This window comes from Acartia tonsa, chromosome 2 (genome assembly GCF_053477335.1).
Source record: "Acartia tonsa isolate MP-2025a chromosome 2, ASM5347733v1, whole genome shotgun sequence".
Lineage (NCBI taxonomy): Eukaryota > Metazoa > Arthropoda > Copepoda > Calanoida > Acartiidae > Acartia > Acartia tonsa.
Genome location: NC_137261.1, coordinates 55,356,415 through 55,372,758, shown reverse-complemented (window position 1 = coordinate 55,372,758; position 16,344 = coordinate 55,356,415). Strand labels below are relative to the sequence as shown.

The 16,344-nt window shown below is 31.3% G+C and overlaps 1 protein-coding gene across 1 annotated transcript in view; it reads right to left on the bottom strand.

Moving 5' to 3' along the window:
- Window positions 1-16,344, bottom strand: part of DIP-beta (Dpr-interacting protein beta) — a 57,063-nt gene that overhangs the window by 14,724 nt on the left and 25,995 nt on the right. Inside the window, exons 7-9 of the mRNA XM_080151378.1 lie at window positions 6,163-6,233; window positions 3,776-3,854; window positions 2,313-2,362 (exon numbers count right to left, since the gene is read on the bottom strand). Coding sequence (XP_080007504.1) covers window positions 2,313-2,362; window positions 3,776-3,854; window positions 6,163-6,233 — 200 coding nt within the window. The remainder of the gene's footprint in view (window positions 1-2,312; window positions 2,363-3,775; window positions 3,855-6,162; window positions 6,234-16,344) is intronic.

The following is a 16,344-nucleotide window of genomic DNA, read 5'->3' as shown; positions in this document are numbered from 1 at the left end:
GGGGAAGGAATAGGATTGATTCCCCCCCCCCCCCTCAAAAAAATTTTAAGTTTAAATTTTTAACCCCCCCCAAAAAAAAAAAAATAAAAAAGCTTGATCGTCCTTGCCTATATGATATAAAGATTTACCCCCCCCCCCCAATGAAAAAAATTGGACGCCTTTGAATTTGATGACAACATCCATAAAAGCTAAGCTAAATAAAACAGGATATCAGACAATAAACTTAACACATAAGAATAAGAACTCATTCAATGTTTAACATTATTTGAGATTTAAAAAAAATTCAGTATTTAAAGCTGATAGGGCAATTCTAACAAGCTTTAACCAGCGACAAGTAGCCATCCTTTACGTAGGGACAGAAGGGCGGACATACCCTTATTACAGAAAAAGCTTTGCTTTTAAACAAGGGTGGCAACATCCATAAAAGCGAAGCACTAAAACGGTAGGACAAACAGACATTAACACTTGTATTTTGTCTAAACTTAATAATCAGAATATAAAAGTATAATAGTCGAAGCAAAATTGTAAGTAAATTTGTTGAAAAACTGCTTGATACAGGATAATGTTTATGGACATACTTACATTCTTAGGACTTGATTAAAGAGTTGCTTTGCTTATAATAATTGTTCTTTGTTGTCCCAGGAATCAATATACCAAAAATCAGATCAAACGGATATTTAGATCACATAAAAATTTGTTGTTAAAAAAATAGAAAAATCAACATGTTTAAAATGGACGTACGGACATTCTGGTAATGATTATAGAGTTGCTACGCTTTCTAAATTGTAACTAACTACTACAGGAATCATCATGCAAAGTTTGGAATCAATAGGACAATTCTAACCTATTTAAATTAACGAAAAGAGCTAACTGTGACGGACGGACGGACATACCCTAATTATATAAAAAGCTTTGCTTTTAAAAAATGTGAATATCTTCAATATTGTTACAGTATGGGGTCTGAGTAAACTATTGGGGGGGGGGGGGGTCTTTATCTTTATTGTTATTGGTTTTATATGTATACCATTTATTGGATACAGGTATTTTAAAGTAGCCATGAATTATTATTGAGCAAATACGTTGGATTATTTAATTACATTATAAATCTCTTCCTTTTTAAAAGCGAAGCTTTTCTATAATTATGGTCGGTCCGTCCGTCCGTACGTCCGTCCGTCCGTACGTCCGTCCGTCCGTCACGGATAGCTTTTTTCGTTAATTTAGACATGTCCTATCGATTACAAATTTTGCATGGTGATTCCTTTAGTAGTTAGGTACGATTTAGAAAGCGTAGCAACTCTATAATCATTACTAAAATGTCCGTACGTCCATTTTAAACATGTTGATTTTTTTACTTTTTTAAATAGCTTTTTTCGTTTATTTAGGCATGTTAGAAATGTCCTATCGATTTCAAATTTTGCATGGTGATTCCTGTAATAGTTAGGTACGAGTTAAAAAGCGTAGCAACTCTATAATCATTACCAGAATGTGCGTACGTCCATTTTAAACATGTAAATTTTTTTTACATTTTTAACAACAAATTTGTATGTGACCTAATTATCCGATTGGTCTGATTTTTGGTATACTGATTCCTGGGACAACAAAGTACAATATTATAAGCGAAGCAACTCTATAATCAAGTCCTAAAAATGTAAGTATGTCCATAATCATTATCCTGTATCAAGCAGTTTTTACTTACAATTTTGCTTTGACTCTTATACGTTCGCATTCTGATTATTCAGTTCTGACATTATACAAGTGTTAATGTCCGTTTGTCCTACCGTTTCAGAGCTTCGCTTTTATGGATGTTGTCATCCTTGTTAGTTTATATTTTAAAATGACGATTCCTTTGATAACATATAATAGGCATGTATTAAACGTTATGCTACATATTTAAAGTAAAGATTTTATGTTTCTCTAATATAAAAAGTAGATTCATGCAATATATGTCCTTCTGATTTATTGAGCTTATATGGATGTTGTCATCCTTGTTTTAAATCTTTTAGTTCAATTACTTATTCTTTCAACTAGGCTTTTTACATATTGAAGTTACATAAAGGGAGGGGACATTGGGGTGTTTATTACATTAGTCCCCAAAGTTTTATAATAACGTTTGTATATTTGTAGACTCAACAACTTTGGGGACTTTTATTATATTTTGATTGATTGGTTGATTAAGTTGAGTGTCCAAAAGGTTCAACCACTAATTGTAATCTACAGAAGGGTTAATTAATGTGTGTTATCATTGGGGATGTATATCAATTTATCGGCCATTGTCTTATCCCTTTAAATCCCTGACATAAAATGTTGCTTACAATGTACATCTAGCTGAATATTCTTACTGACAGCCGGAGGTATTCCATTCCTAAATACAAATAATTTATTATCAAACTGCTCTAAATATCGACAAACCCCAAACTGTCCCAGTTTTGAGCAAGACGATTCCAGTTATTTCATATATGTTTCGGGAAAGAAAAAGGGAAGGGGGGAAGAAAATTTCTTTAAAAGAGATGGGAGAAAAGGGAAGAGATTTTTTCCCCCCTTCCCTATTTATATGACGTCACAGGAATCGTCTTGCTCAAAACTGGGACAGTTTGGGGTTTGTCTAAATATCTAGATTTGAAGCAGCTTATACTGACTGATAAAAAATTACGCCATACAATACAAATTACCAATGACAGGCAAGTAAACATTGGTTATTTGTAATATATGACGTAATTTTTTATTAGGCACTATAAGCTGCTTCGTTAAAATGAACAAATGACGCGTTTTCAATGCATCTAAATAAACGGTGGTACCTGACATACGTCTGATTCATTAATGGGTATAGAATATACATGAATATATTGACAGGGGAAAATTTGTAGTTAATTTTGGCTTGCTAATATGGACTTCATTTATTGGTCAGTTCATTGGAGGGGATGTGACTACGTTATTTTAGCCAGCTGCAACTATTAATTCAGTAATTATGATTAAATTAAATTTCAATAATTAGTGGCGATACTGTTCAATATTTAAAATTGTATGTCAATTCTATAGTAATAAAGTATTTTTTGGTAAGTATATTTTGTAGTTTGAACAAAACCTATTTTTTTGTATGTACGTAAAAATAGAAAATTTACTGGCCTTGCCAATGGATAAAATACAAATAAATCTTGCTATCATTATTTTGTTTTGTTTTCCTTTCTATAAATCTTATAATTCTAAATAGAATGAAAATTCTTTCTAGTAATGGTGGATAAAATTGAGATAAAAAGTTTATCAAAATATTTAGGATTTTTTTATTCTCTCTAGCCCTTAGAGGAAAAAAAGAAAAATAGCCTAAATCCACTAAGCCATTTATATAGATAAAGAAAGATAAAAAGATGCCGCGGTTTAGAACGGAGATTCGAACCTATGACCTCTCCGGGTAATAATTGTACCTGGGAAGCTCTGGAAAGTGTCATATGTGACGTCATAAAATACGTCTAAAAAGGAGGGACGAGAGAAGAAGTGGTAAAGGACAAAAAAAGAGATGGCTAATAGATGTATTTTTATGACATCACACATGACACTTTCAAGCACTTCGTATCTGGCACCCATATCATGCCTTCCATAACAGCAATAACTACAATTTTTAACATCTTTAGACTAAGTTATGCCGCGGTTTTGGATCGAGATTAAAACTTATGACCTCTTAGGGTAATACAACTACACTGGATTTTAAACAAATCCGTACCTCTTATCCACGGATAATAAGTACATAATCCGGATCTAATCCAGCGGTTATTAAGTGTACCTGGCAATGCACATGTAAGCCCCCATCTCACTCCTGGTAACACTGGTCAACTCCAACACCTCACCCTCCACGGATTTCTCTTCAAATATAATATAAATCAATTTTGAAGTCCTATAATAAAAAGTAGTAAGGTTTTATTGTCTGAAGCTGAAAATCTCGGAAAATACTGGTCCTAATTAATTGTACTCTTTAGTAGAGCTTTATAAACAGCTTTTGGTTGGTTGGTTTTAGACTATTTTCCGGATATCCTCCGCCCTTCACTAGCGGCAAGGGGCAAAGCAACTAGTAAAAATATAAAGTAAAATATTTTTTAACATTTAGGGTCAGTCCGCCTGTCTGTCCACAACGTATAGCTTTTATCATTATTTCAAGCATCTTAGAATTGTTCTTTTGATTTCAAACTTTGCATGTTGATTTCGGTACTAGTCTTTTATTTTATAATGATATTTTATTTAGATTTTAATAAAATTTAAATGTTTTTAAAGGTCCTTATTTACTCTAAAGTCAAGTATGTTTTTTTCTATTTCGCAAAAATGTCATTTATTTGCAGGTTGTCTAGAATTGATATTTAGAAAGGGGAGCAGGGATAGATGAAGAAAATAATAATTTCTTTTAAAATTCCAATTTCGCTCTAATATTCTCTATCCTAGTATATAGAAATAACGTTTACGCCGCTTGGGAGGGAGGTGTTCTAGGGGTGATTTTCTTTAATAGGTTGGAAATACCCGCCCCAAAAATATTGAAAACCTTCTCTGAACCAATGAGAAGTTTCACAGTAAGGGAGAACCAGCTCATATCCTTCGGCAAAGACATAAAAAACTTTCATTTGTTTTAAACTCAATAACGTAAAATTACTTTAGCTCTAAAGGTTTTGTGATTTTTCATCTATAGTTTACTTTGATTTTAAGATATTTCCCTAATTTCATTCATATTATTTACTTTCATAGCTGCGTTACTTATGAACTTATTTGTGCTTGTTGAAATAGCTTTTCCCTTACTGGTAAAATTGTAAAAACTGTTGTAATGTTTCAAGTAGGTCTGCACACAAAATACATTACCCAGGGCTCGGCAGCCGCGCGTAATCCGGGTGAAAATCTCATTGAAATCGTCATATTACAAATTTAAAATTCAAAAAGATGTCTAAACCTGTTCCTATACAGACAATCCATCAGTTTGAAATACTTTTAATTGCTCACAGTCAGGTTTAAATTTGAGACTTATGCACGGCTGAGGCACGGCTGTTGAGCCTTGCAAAATACATTACCTTTACAAGGGAAGAGAACATATGAAAAATATGGAAAAAATGTAAAAGTCACAGGATGTTTGTCTATGTTTGTGTGTTTTTAGTGAAAGATCTCGCTAACAGATTTACAATGAAACTTCTTATAGGTCCAGGGAAGGTTTTTAACTATTTTGGGGAATCATATCACCACTCTCCAAAAAGAAATCACCTAATGAATTTTTTTAAAAGAAAAAAAACACTTCTTTTTTCATTATATTCTTCCTTTTCCTAAAACCAACCTTAATCTAAAATTGTAAAAGCAAAATATTTCCTTAATGCAATAAGACAAATTTGTCCCCAAAAGTACATCACTATGCTAAATGTACTCAAACTCAAATATTTTTATTTCTTTCCAATAATTTTTTATTTCACTACACTTTAGTGGAATAAAAAGGCAGGGATGGAGGGCACATTGGGTTCCCAAAGTTTTAAAATCGCGTTTTCATAAAGTTGGCTTAACAATTTTAGGAACTATAATTAAATTTTGATAGGTTGGTTTATTTAGTTGAGTGTCCAAACGTTTCAACCACTAATTGTAATCTACAGATATGGTAATTTGCGTATTATCATAGGGGGTGTACTAGGGTTGGGCCGGATACTTTTTTGGCCGGATACCGGATATCCGGCTGATTTCAAATGCCGGATATCCGGTAACCGGCCGGATATCCGACCAACGCCGGATATCCGGCAATTATCCGGTTATCCGGCCAAAATACCGGATATCCGGCCGGATAACCGGCCAAATTACCAGATATTAAAGTAGTAAAAAAAAATTTCTTCAGAAATCTTATATAAATTTACATAAAGTTAAACTTATTCAGAAAAAATGTTCTTCTAGCTTCAATAATAAGAAAATTATAGCCATTTAAGATTTTAAAAAGCAGAGATTTTTGGTGTAAAGTATAAAAAATTATAGAGCCGGATATCCGGCCGGATAGTTTCAATATCCGGTATCCGGCCGGATATTAAAAATGGCCGGATATCCGGCCACACCGGATATCCGGCCCAACCCTAGGGTGTACATCAATTTATCGGCCATTGTATTATCCTCTTATCATAATAATCCGTTTTTGGGATCTTTAACAACAAGTGAATACAAGTTTACCTTTTCTTTTCACCCCCTTGTTTTTTATGGTGATCCTTTGTCCATCCTCCCGTCTCCAAATCACTGTTGGTCTAAAAAATAACCAGGATTACAACAAACATAAAAGTGAAGCTCTGAACGAACATTAACTCTTGTAGAGTGTCATAACTGAATATACAAAATATAAATAAGTTTTGACAAATTTATACTTAAAATTTGTAGTAAAACTTCTTAAATACAGTTAAGGTTATAATGACATTTTTAGGACTTGATTATAGAGATGCTTAGCTTATAATATTGTACCTTATAGACGTCTTTCCCCACCCTCAAGTGCTCCTAGAGACCTCTGGGACGTAGCCTATAGTTTAAGATATGTACATAGTTTAGGCACCATGTGGATGTGATAAACGGAGCAACTTTATAATCGAGTCTGTAATTTAATGTTCGTTTGTCAGTCTAATTTGTTAAACTTTCATTTAATGGATGTAATCATCCTTATTCTCTTTTTAGAAAATATTTCTATTTATAAACCCTAAATGTATCTACCCAACTAAAATATTGTGCAAAACAGATGATATTATTCTTAGAATACACAGGGAGTGAGGGAGGGGACAATGGAATGTTTATAAACTGGTTCCCAAGGTTTTATAAACACCGTATATTATTCATTGGCTCGAAAAATTGATCAGTGATTGGTTATTTTAAAAATAATAGTGTCAAAACCTCTGAAACCAATTGTTTCAATTCAACCAGAAGGGTAATTTTGTTTATAATCAATGGAAATGCAGATCCTTTTATCATTATGCCTTATCCGTTGGTATCCCTGGGAAGAGAAAGAGAAAAAGAGAGAGAGAGAGAGAGAGAGAGAGAGAGAGAGAAATAAAGGAAGTAATTTCTCAGAAAAGGTACATACATGTACATATATATATATATAGGAGAAGAGAGAGAGATAAACGTATAAAATGAATCTCTTAAACAAATTGAATGTTTCCTAATTGGTTTAAGCTTGATTGATGTGATAGGTGAACATTGAATAGTGTAACAACTGAAATAACAACCTGTCAGGGGTCTAAAGGGATAAGACAATGGCCGATAAATTGATATACATCTCAAAAGATGACACCCAAAATTATCAGTAGATTGGTTGTTGAAGCGTTTGGACACTCAGCTAAATGAATCAACCAATCAAAATTCTATAAAAGTCCACAAAGTTGCTGAGCCAACGAATAAGAAAACGTTATTAGAAACTTTTGGGGACTAGTGTTTTAACTAGCCCGATGTCCCCTCCCTGACAATCAGTACTCATACCTCTCCAAACCTTATATACATTTTGGTACAATTTAACTAAAAAGTTTTCGTTTCTATGTAAAATAATGATGTTTTTAATCTGATTTTTAGAGAGCTTTTTATATTCCTGGGACTTTTTAACCCTCTTTTTTTTTGGAAGGGGGGGGGGGGGAAGGGGGGGATTTTTAAATGGTCATTAGTTTGTAACCAAATTTCTTTTTCTTAAAACTTCTAGAATGAATTGTACAGATTTATACCAGATCTCATGAATTAACAAAAAAAAAATTAGTTTAATGGTTTAGTATTTTTTAAAAGGATTTTAAGAATAAGATAAACGATGATAAAATTATGTACTTCGCCAATTATAATAATAAGTAATTTATCGAATAGTTTAGACACTTCTAGATCGAACCAATCAATTAATGTTTTATAAAAAGAACCGGAAGCCAACTGATAAAGCCAGTAAGCCAGTTATGAAACTTTGGGGTTGCAACTTTATATACAGTCCAATAACCACTTCTCTATACTGAGTATTCTATTTTTACTTGGATCTTACATCAGACTAACTTGTACTGTAATAAAGGGAACCTTGTAGCGGGCTAAAATAACGATCCCTCCCTTACTCCATCTCTTCCCCTACAGAACTGAAATAACTAACCAATAAATAACAAGGATAATAGCAACCAAAATTGACGACAATTTATCCCCTGTCATTTACTAAGTATATTTGCGATTACTTTTATTTAATGAAATCTTCCAATTTTTAACATGTACAAAACGGCCTGCTTAATTGCTTCAAGATCCATGTCAGATCTATATAGGAAATAAATGTCTATAAACGAGCTCAAGTTTTCCAAGGAATATATGATTAAAACTCATAGTGCTCCAATAATCCATAATAAACTCTCATTGCCCAGAACGATAAGACCCATTATTTTACTTTATTAAAAATAAATTCATTTTTTTTCATTTCATGTTGCTATTTACCTTATATTGATGTATTTAATTTCTAATCATAAAAAAGAAAATTTAAATTTATAATATGATAAATTTAAGAAAACTATGTTTTAAAAGAATTCGATTGTGGCGACATTTTGTGTGTTCAAATATTAAACTAAAATTGTAATCATCATCATTAACCCTTTGGTGATGGTAATGTAAAGAAAAAAATATAATTAAAAAAAATCTTTTAAAAATCATTTAAATTATTAAACATTTACTTTCTTTTAGATAGTAATGCCGGGTGAGGAAAATAGATTTATTGAGAAATAGATATGCATATAGAAAACTAGCCAATAGGGAGATAATTATATCGAGCCAACTCTAGTAAATTCATAATATCTACTTATTTTATATCCATTATTTTTTTTTACAGTTAATAATATTTCAAACGCTTTGTAAATATCAAGGTTACATTAAATCCATACTTAAGGTAAAAAATACTGGTCAATTCAACAGACAAAACGACAAATTAAGTTATATTTATATGGTCAGTATTGATATGAATCTTCTCAACAAATTTTAGACATCTATTTTAAACAGCATTCGAGGAAATTATGCTGATTTCACATAATTTTCATTCTTTTATATAAAGAAATGTAGAGGGACAAAGTGACTAAAAAATCAGCCATGTGACGTCATAAAAATGAGGGAGATGAAAGAAGAAGTGGTAAAGAAAACCCCTAAAAAAGAGATGGATAATCCCTCATTTTTATGACGTCTCATGGCTGATTTTTGAGTTCCTTAGTCCCTCTGCAAAGAAAGTAGTATGTTTTTTTGAAACGATTAAGATCTTCATTTTAGGCATTATATTATTAGATTTGAATCTTAGGATGATTTTAAGCTATTTTTCTTGGGGTGCAATCACTAGTCTGAAATCAAATAAGTTTTAGACTAGATGAACATTGATTACGGGAAACTACAGAAATTTTTATAAATTTTTCATTAAAAATGCTTTAGATCTACTGTTGAACAGATGAACATCTGTAATTATAAAGTAGATTCGCCAAAAAATTGGTTTGTTCTACAAGTAACAAACATCTTAAAGAATGAAAATATTTACAAAAAGCTGTTTTTAAGTAAAATGTAAACAAAATATATAGTACATTTTATACTAGCAAATACTTGTAAACATTATGAACGTTAAAAAAACATAATAAAAATAGGTTTACTTATAAATTTACTCTATTATGCAAGGGGCTTTTTTGTTCTAATTAACAAATTTTTCGGCCGTAAAAAATCATTATAGACAATTAATGTTTTTTTTTGCTTTTTTATTAAGATAAAATGACAATTTTCAATAGCCATACTGTACAATACTATGAGGCTAGAAAAAATAATTATTGAAATTAGTGAAGCTGCTCAATAAATAGAATATATCTATTTGTTTAAGTCCGTCACAACGTAAAAATACTTTGGTTTACACAGGGATAAGGGATGGAAAACCTGGCCGAAAATTAGGTCTCAGCCTCCTTTTAAAAGTGATGGGGCAACTTTTCTTTTTTGCCTATAAAATCAACTCATTTTCGCCAGTTCCTCATTGGCTGTAGGCCAATATCCAATAACCTGAAACTTGCTTTTAGCATTAACCAATTATTAATAACAAACGCGTCCCCCAGTTCATTATTGGCTAAATTAATTCAAGCAAACATAAATTTCTGCTATTACAGTTAGGGAGTTGAATCCATTTTTATAGAAGCAGAAATATAATCTATGATTATGGTTTGGACCCTCTAAAACTGTAATCTACCTTTCCACTTTCCCCTCTCTTGGTGAAGATATCTTCAACGCCGATACGATTTTTGAAATGTAAGATTCTACTTTCCCTTCTCTTGGTGAAGATATCTTCAACGCCGATACGATTTTTGAAATATAAGATTCCACTTTCCCCTCTCTTGGTGAAGATATCTTCAACGCCAATACTATTTTTGAAATTTAAGATTCCACTTTTGCCTCTCTTGGTGAAGATATCTTCAACAAGAGAGACAAAAGTGGAATCTTATATTTCAAAAATCGTATCGGCGTTGAAGATATCTTCACCAAGAGAGGGGAAAGTGGAAGGGTAGATTACAGTTTTAGAGGGTCCAAACCATAATCATAGATTATATTTCTGCTTCTATAAAAATGGATTCAACTCCCTAACTGTATTAGAAAGACAACAATGGAAAGTTTCTGCTATCAGAAGGACAACAATATATATGACGTTCAATCACATCAACTTATTATTAAATCTACACATTAATAAATGTCCATATAGCAAAACATAAATTGAGAGATCGTTTTTTTGAAGACTGAGTAGGATTCAACATTTTATACTTTAGAACAATGTGAAAAACTCATTGTCTTTAGACAATTTAAAAGTTACATTTCATGTGGAATTGATAACCCACCTAAATGATTACAAATACAAAACTAGTTCAATATGTAAATAAAAGTGTACTGTGTTTTGTTAAAAAAAAAATTTTCATTAATTTTGGTAAAAACTAATGCACACTTAATTGAACTTTTTTGTTAATATTTAACGTAAAATTAATTTTTTTAAAAATTCTTAATTTATATGTATGCTATGGAACAATTAGTTGATAGAATGTTACCCATGTACTTATTCAAATCTACTTAATTTATTTATTAAAGCTGGGGGGCTAAAGCGGTGTTCATTTCTAAATACAAATTTTGGGGTGAAGTAGATCCCCCCTTAAAATGTTTGAAAATAAATCAGATTTAACCATCTAAAAAAAAACTTTTTTTTAAATGGGGGGGGGGGGGGTTGGCGAAGTAATAACGGGATTCTACTTAAAGCCACTAACATATTGGTTCTTTGGAAAGTTTTTATTATATTTTATGATTGGTGAAATCAACTACCTGAATTCTATTCTATACTTTTTTTCTTTGCATTCATATAATAGCTATTTCATCATTGTTCATAGTTTTCAAATCTAACTACTGCGTCATCCCGAAACTAGTTTTTTAGGCCTAGTTGGAAAATAGGCCTGGAATAATATTTTCTTACGTTTCCCATCCCTTATCCCTGGGTTTACAAGATTTTTCCTTATTTCAGGTATATTCCCTTTCGTTCGGGGTATAGTCCCTTTCTTGACATCGTCTCTTAAGGGGCGTTTCATCATTTATTTTCATAGTAGCTTATTGATAGGTTATTTCAATTTAAGTTATGTGATTACCCTGCAAGGTCAGGCAATTGGCCGAGCAGGGCTAGAGCCCCCTAGAAATTGGAGAAAAGCTACTGTGAAAATACAACGAAACGCCCCTTAAGAGGCAGAGTCACGAAAGTACATGACCATTACAACAACTTGTCTATTAACCTATGTACCATTTTTTGTAGTCATAGCAGCCTCCAGTGGAGCCTCTCGACATGAAATATAACCATTATCTAAAAACTTCATTATTTACTTTATGAATTTTAGTAATTAAAATTGCAATTTTTTTCTTTTTTAATATTGCTTGGCTGGAGGCTGCTATGACTACAAAAATTGGACCATAGTTCAATATATAAGTTTTCTTCATGGGCATGCACTTTGATAACATTTAGCTCACCATCACAACCAGTAAGAGCATCTTAAAGGCCTCAAATCAAGATTTTAGAATGGATTTTTTTTAACACATCAAAAAACATTTTTGTATACTTTCTGGCAGCTGTCCTCTAACGTGATAGGGATAGAATTTCTTTTTTTCAATTATTTTTTATTTAGAAAAATCATTAAAATCTACCTTAAACTGTTTTTCATTATAATTAATGCATAAATCCCTTAAAAAATTGTTATTTTATCAGAATTAATTTTTAAAAGTGGAGAAAAGGGCAAAACAATCGTTTTCCCATTGATTTTCTTTTGATTTGCATAATGAAGTTGATCGGTAAAAAATACAAAAATATAGATTTTGATTGAAATATAAGCATTTTACTTTAAACAGAATCTTTTTCTTTTATTATACGTGTTGCTTTAACAAATAGAAGCAATGTACTGTAAAGCTGTACAATTATGGACTACCGTAGCCAAAATATCCAGGAAAATGTAGATTGCATAATGAAGTGGTTCTGGGTTTAGTAATTTGAATTGTGTTTTTATGTTTTTTTTTGATTTTATACTATGTTTAATTTTTATGCCCAAATAAATATGTTTATGTTTATGTTTACTAGATTTTGAAAATCGATTTTCTATTGTTTAAAATTAAAAATCACTTTCATCTTTTCATAAAAGTTTTTTTAACTCCCACCAATGCTGTGCTACTCATGGAATGAATTGTCCTTGTATTGTAAACATACACGTTATTCTGCTTACAAATGATTTATTAACTTAGGTAAGGCAATTTTATATATGCTATTCTCTACCTTTTATACTAATAACTCATGATAATAATAAATAAAGGACCAGGTATTCTAAGGGATAAGACAATGGGAAAAAATGATCTACAAACCCAATGAATAAAGACAAAATAACACCTTCTATAGATGAAAATTGTTGGTCTAAAATATTAAATCTTTCTAGTGTTATATTAATAGCTCAAAGTTTAATATAAGTAACCAAGGTTTTAAGCCAACGAATAAGTTAACGGGGTTATAAAACTTTGGGTAACAGTGAAATTTCGCAGTACAATGTACCCTCCTTCCCTGAAAATAAAAGCAATAAAGGTAATACGTAATAAGGATGAAAAAAACCTTAGCAGCGTGTCCAAAATTTTCCAAGATGATTAAAGTCCCTCAACAGATTATGACGTCATACGATATAATAAACAATGAGAGGCCAGCATAAATTTTGCCTCTGGTCAAATACAGTATTACTGGCCTAACATTGGCTATTCTATCGTATGACGTTATAATCTGTTGAGCGACTTTAATCATCTTCAAAATTTATCACTCTCAATTTTTGAATAATGTCAACAATCGTGTTGTAGAGCTAGGGACAAAGTGACTCAAAAATCAGCCATGTGACGTCATAAAAATGAGAAGAAGTGGGAAAGAAAACCCCTTAAAAAGTGATGGATAATCACTCATTTTTAGTACGTCACTTTGCTGAGTTTTAAGATACTTTGTCCCTCTAAATCATGTAATCAGTAATAGAGGGGAAATTAGACTGCAAATCATACTTGTCCTCAAGCTTTTTGGACTTTTATTTAATCTTGATTGGAAGAGGAAGTTTTGTTTATTAAAATTTGCCTGCGGGGCTACCCTGTACCTAATATATTCTAACCTATCCTGGACGAAGCCCAATCTGTACCACTTTTGATTCCTGTGACGTCATATAAATAGGAGGTATGAGAGGAGATGTGGAAAAGAAAACCCCTAAAAAAGAGATGGATAATCACTAATTTTTATGACGTCACATGGCTAATGTTTGAGTCACTTTGTCCCTTTACATCGTGTTTCAATCTAAAATAGAGAAGAAAATAGAACTGTAGATCACACTGAACCTCAAACTTTTAGGACTTTTATTTTATCTTGATTGGAAAAGGAAGTTTTGTTTATTGAAATTTGCCTGCGGAGCTACCCTGTACCTAATATATCCTAACCTATCCTAAAATACAACCTAAAACAAAAATACGAAAATCCACCCATCCCTTACTTACAATTTATTTCAAAATAAGGACAGGTTTCGAATAGACAATTTGAGGGAACCACCTTATTCTTTTGGATTGTTTTGTTTCCTTGTATGATTTGCAAGGTAATTAGGAGCTTTGCTCTGTTTGATGTATATACTACAAGCATGGACACAAAATAGATATATTATCCTGGATGGTCTATCTGTCACCATAATCCGACCAGCAAAAAAAAAAACCATTTAGTCGACAATTTTAGTTTATATTTAGTCAAAAATAATTTAATGCAATAATTTATGGATAACTAACGGCTAAGTCTAGTTGAAATCAAGGGGCTCTTTATTCCAAGGGGCTAGCTTAAAACCATTTCCAATATATAAAAATGAAATAGCCTAAAACCATTACAGGACCTAAAATAAACAGCCCAATTTGTTGAGTGGTTATTGAGATCTTAAGCTTCAGACAAAAAAACCTTACTTCTTTATATCATAGTTTATAACTTCCCCAATCTTTATGATTAAGAATGAAATGAAGAAAAGAAAAAATCAATTTACTATCGTACTACTCTGTGTTGCTATTGGTATGAATTATAAATTGTTCATCTATACTTTATATATCTATTATATAAACATTCATCTTACATCTATTGTTTATATTTTGCTTACTCCTATACTTTTTCTCAGCCAGGGAGGAGAAATTTTGATTATTAATTATATTGGTGACTAAACATTTACAACTACGCTTTATTCGTTGGCTAAAACTATGGATATTGAATGTTGATAAGTTGGTTCCTAATTAGTAGTTTCCAAATTTTTAAATAGACAGTTTGATCTACAGAAGGGCTAATTTTGTTCATTATCATTGACGAATTACATCAATTTATCGTCCTTTGTTTTAAATCCTTAAGATCAATGACATATTCTTTATTATATATTTATGTGATTCTTAAATGATAAGAAAATGAACGATAAATTCACATACATCCCCAATTATAATAAACAAAATATGTAGATTAAAATAGTTGATTGTAAATTTCGGACAATTATTTAAAAGTACCCAAAGTTTTTCGTTCAATGAATAATAAAACGTAGCTCTATAAAACTTTGGGTACCAGTGTAATTAACTGTAAAATGTCCCCATTTTTATATTTTTTCATGGAAAGTTTATTAAATCTTTGATAAGATCAACAACCTCTTAGCAAATTTTAAAAATATTAAACATTGCTTCGCTATTTATAAATATTATTATCTTTGTTTGCATATATAGCTGTATTTATTTAGTGTTTTTGTATATGTTTGTATATTGTATACCCCCAATAATTACATCACATTAGAACTGTAACTTAATACTATTTATGTATCCATATTACTAATAACCACTCTATATTTATCAGTTGCGGACTTAAATATGCTTTTATGTGGACAATTGGCTATTCCTTTAATGTAAAATGGACCAGTGTAGATTTTAGATTGACCCATTTTGCAGTTTCTTGTCCCCTATACAAAGAAAACAATCTTTATGTATAAATTTTTCGTATCCTGCTTTTTAAAGAATTTTTGGAAAACAAGGAAAAATATACACATACAAATTGACTGACACACTCTTGAATTTCCAAATTGCTGCACAAATGAACCAATGTCAAATAGCCAAAATTGCGTTGTTTATAAGTTAATGTCTTCTTTATTTAAACAATTTCAATATTCCAAAAATTATCAGATATCTTAGATTGCATTTGTGATTTGTTTGATTTTAAAGTTAACCTAAAGTCCTGAACTGCATATAGTAACATAATACTGGTGTAGGATAAACAATTTACTTAAAATAGATAATTATTTATACATTACTAGCAGCTACACTTTTAGAAGCCTTTAGCGTAAAGAAATTTTTTTTTCTCAATTTATGTTAAGATCAGCTGTTTACCAAAAATATTTTCTCGGTTGCTAGATGGGGTTACTGATGATTAATTTGCAATTTCTCTAGGGGTGGGGGTGGTATCTGCCCAAAAAATAGTTATAAACCTTCCTAGAACAAATGAGAAGCTACACCGGTTAGAAAGATCCTTTGCTACGGACCATAAAGCTTACCACTTTATATGATAGAATGATATTCCTAAAATTCTTAATTTTAATTGTCCGACTTCAAAGTTAAACTCAAGTCCTGAACTGTATACAGTAACATAATACTGGTGTAGGGTAAACAATTTACTTACGATAGATTGTTATTTATACATTACTAGCAGCTACACCCTTAAAGGCCTCATGCGGAAAGTAATATTTTTTTTTCGCCAATAATTTTAAGATCAGCTCTTTCCCAAAAATATTTTCTCAGTTGCTAGATGGGGTTTCTGATGATTAATTTGCAATTTCT